The following is a 2,674-nucleotide window of genomic DNA, read 5'->3' on the forward strand; positions in this document are numbered from 1 at the left end:
CTTGAGTCCGCAGGCCGACGCTCTATCCACTGAGCCAAACTGGTTAGGGCTCAACAGATATTTGTTGAGTACAAGCAGCAGGCACTATATAGGTGCTGTGGCTACAAAGGTTCATAGACATAGTCTAGTGGGAAAGATAAGACCGGCAAGCAAACCAGCAGGACTACAGTGGTCAGGGTTGGCTAGAGTTACGCTCAGAATGTGGAAACAAAAAGGCCTGAGCAAGGCTTTCCAGAACAGGAGAAAAAAAGAAAACGGGCTTGCTCCTGAACAGGTGTCAGGGACAGCTAAGAGAAGGACTGAGATGCTGACTAGTGGGCCCAGGACTGGGGACAAATGTGGACCTGGATTACAGTGGTGATTGATAACCGTGGTGATAATAATAATTTGTTCTCACAGTTGTTGACTTTAAGCATCAGGTGAAACTTTATTTGGGAGTATTTGAGAAAATAAATTTTTGTGACAAAAGAAGCCGCTTCTTGCTTATCTTCTGCCTCTCCGCTCTTTGTTGACTTCTCTTGATGTTAATTTAGGTAAAAAAAAAAAAAAAAGCCACCACTTGCAAAAGTGCTTTGGTACTCTGGCATAATTTCAAAGAAATCTCTTTCCCCATTTAGTTAACTACATTTCCCCAGGAAAAAGTCTTCTCTGTCAACGTAACATCCTTTAAACAGGACTCCTGCTGGCCGGTCCTTGTATCTTGGGATGGCAGCTGTGAACATATATACTACTGATTGTTAATGTGTGATATAGACTCGACTGGAGCATGGCACTAATTGGTTTGAGAGCTAGATATAGACAATGCTGTCTTAGAGGAGCTTGTGTAGATAGGCCTCGTCTCGGGGTTAATTCTGCTTGACAGCACATCAGCAGCATCTTGAGAGTAATTACCTCACAGAAGTTTTCCCACAGCCGAACCGAGAGCTTCAAAGGCTTCTGAATTTACAACCAGTATTAACCTATATCTGAAACATAATGTTCCCACAAGGGCTTGGATTTTTTCCCTCCTACTTATTAAACATATGGGGTTACCAGGCTCATTTACTCTGTGAAGAACTTAGTGAAAATTACTTGGTGTTAAATAATTAAAAATCTTTAATAATAGGTCATGAGGATAGTTTTAAATTTGTGGGTTTTTAAAAATTACTTTATTATATTACTGAAAAAGTTAATCTGTAGAGACTGGGTGCTTTAACTATATACATATATATATTTATATACCTTCTTTCTCTCAAAAACAAGTGAAAAGTTAATATCTTTTCCATATTGTGCTATCTCTATGGGTATCTGCATGTTTAGGGGACCTAGGGTAATGCATGCATTTAAAATGGTTAAAAATAAATATCTGTTTACATTTTTAAAGCTATTTTACTTGTTGTTGACCATTGTACTGAAATCTGTAACTGTTGCATCTACCCCTTGCCCTCCCCATAAAATAACAGTTATTCTTTAATAAGCGATTTTTATATTGTAAAAAATGTCTTTCCCTTTGCAGGTCAGAAACCAAATTTGACTCTGGTTCAGGTATGTTTACATTAATAATGTTATTCTGAGTATATTTTATTTACATTATTCTCTGAGGAGTAATTCATCAGATCAAGAACCATTTTGATTTTAAACAGACGAGGCAGTCTCTTTTCAAAACATGAACCCCACCTCAAAGCAGGGCTCTGAGCTGCTTGGAATCCTCACTTGAGATGTTCACGATGGGATTCTCAATAGTTCTGCAAGAAGCATTAATGCTCTCTCTCTGCAGTTTTATTTTAAAAGCAGAAGTGGGGGTTGTGCAAAGTCATTGCTCAAAATAGAGTTAGTCTCTCAGAGAACAAAGCATCCCGAATAGTTTGAAGATTCTCTGCAAGTGTCTTGTTATCAAATGTGGGTAATATTTACATCTAACCCAGTAAACTATAAAGAGTTTTAGCCAATAGAAATAGATATTTGTCTATGACTTATTATTTACTTTTTAGTTGTTTTCTTGGGGGGGTGGGTAGTGGAAAACTAAGGTCACCGTAAGCCATTATTTGGTATCTATCAAAACAAAATTTATATTCTCAGAAACAGTGGCATACCAGCCTCATTATTGGTTGTTTTCTTCTTATTAAGCACGAATGTAGCTATATAATCCTTATGTTTGACTGTGTCTCTGTGTCACTTGCTGAGGTCTGTGAGCCTTGGAGTTTCTGATGATGTTTACAATTAAAGCACAAAAATGGCTTCATGTATGGTGCAACGGAATTACGTTCTTTCACGAACTGTTAATGGATAAATAAACATTAACTTTCTATTCCAGGAGAAATAATTTGCAGAGAAATATGTAACTTATTAAATAAAAGTAACATTCCTACTTTTTTAAAATAAAGGTTTTTGTTTATTATGTCCACAAAGAAACCATATACACTGAGTGGCCAGATTATTATGACCACCTGACATTTGTAGGCAAATTAGCTATAATTTCGTGCTGAAGTTGCTAGAGAGCCAGACCATTATAAATAGGGAAGCAGGTTGTTTACCACAACAGTAGAAGTGATTCTTTTCTGAAGATATGGTTAAACAATGCGATTTAACAGCCTTTTAATGTTGGATATATACACACACACACACATACATACATACATACATACATACACACACACACACACACATATACACACACTGAGGGGACAGATTCTCC

General features: G+C 37.1%; 1 protein-coding gene across 1 annotated transcript in view; it reads left to right on the forward strand.

The window, feature by feature from the left end:
• Positions 1 to 2,674, forward strand: part of MSRB3 (methionine sulfoxide reductase B3) — a 154,410-nt gene that overhangs the window by 76,631 nt on the left and 75,105 nt on the right. The window contains exon 5 of the mRNA XM_006769623.2: positions 1,496 to 1,524. Within this exon, the coding sequence (XP_006769686.2) occupies positions 1,496 to 1,524 (29 nt within the window). The remainder of the gene's footprint in view (positions 1 to 1,495; positions 1,525 to 2,674) is intronic.

Source organism: Myotis davidii, unplaced genomic scaffold (genome assembly GCF_000327345.1).
Source record: "Myotis davidii unplaced genomic scaffold, ASM32734v1 scaffold523, whole genome shotgun sequence".
NCBI classification, from domain to species: Eukaryota; Metazoa; Chordata; class Mammalia; order Chiroptera; family Vespertilionidae; genus Myotis; species Myotis davidii.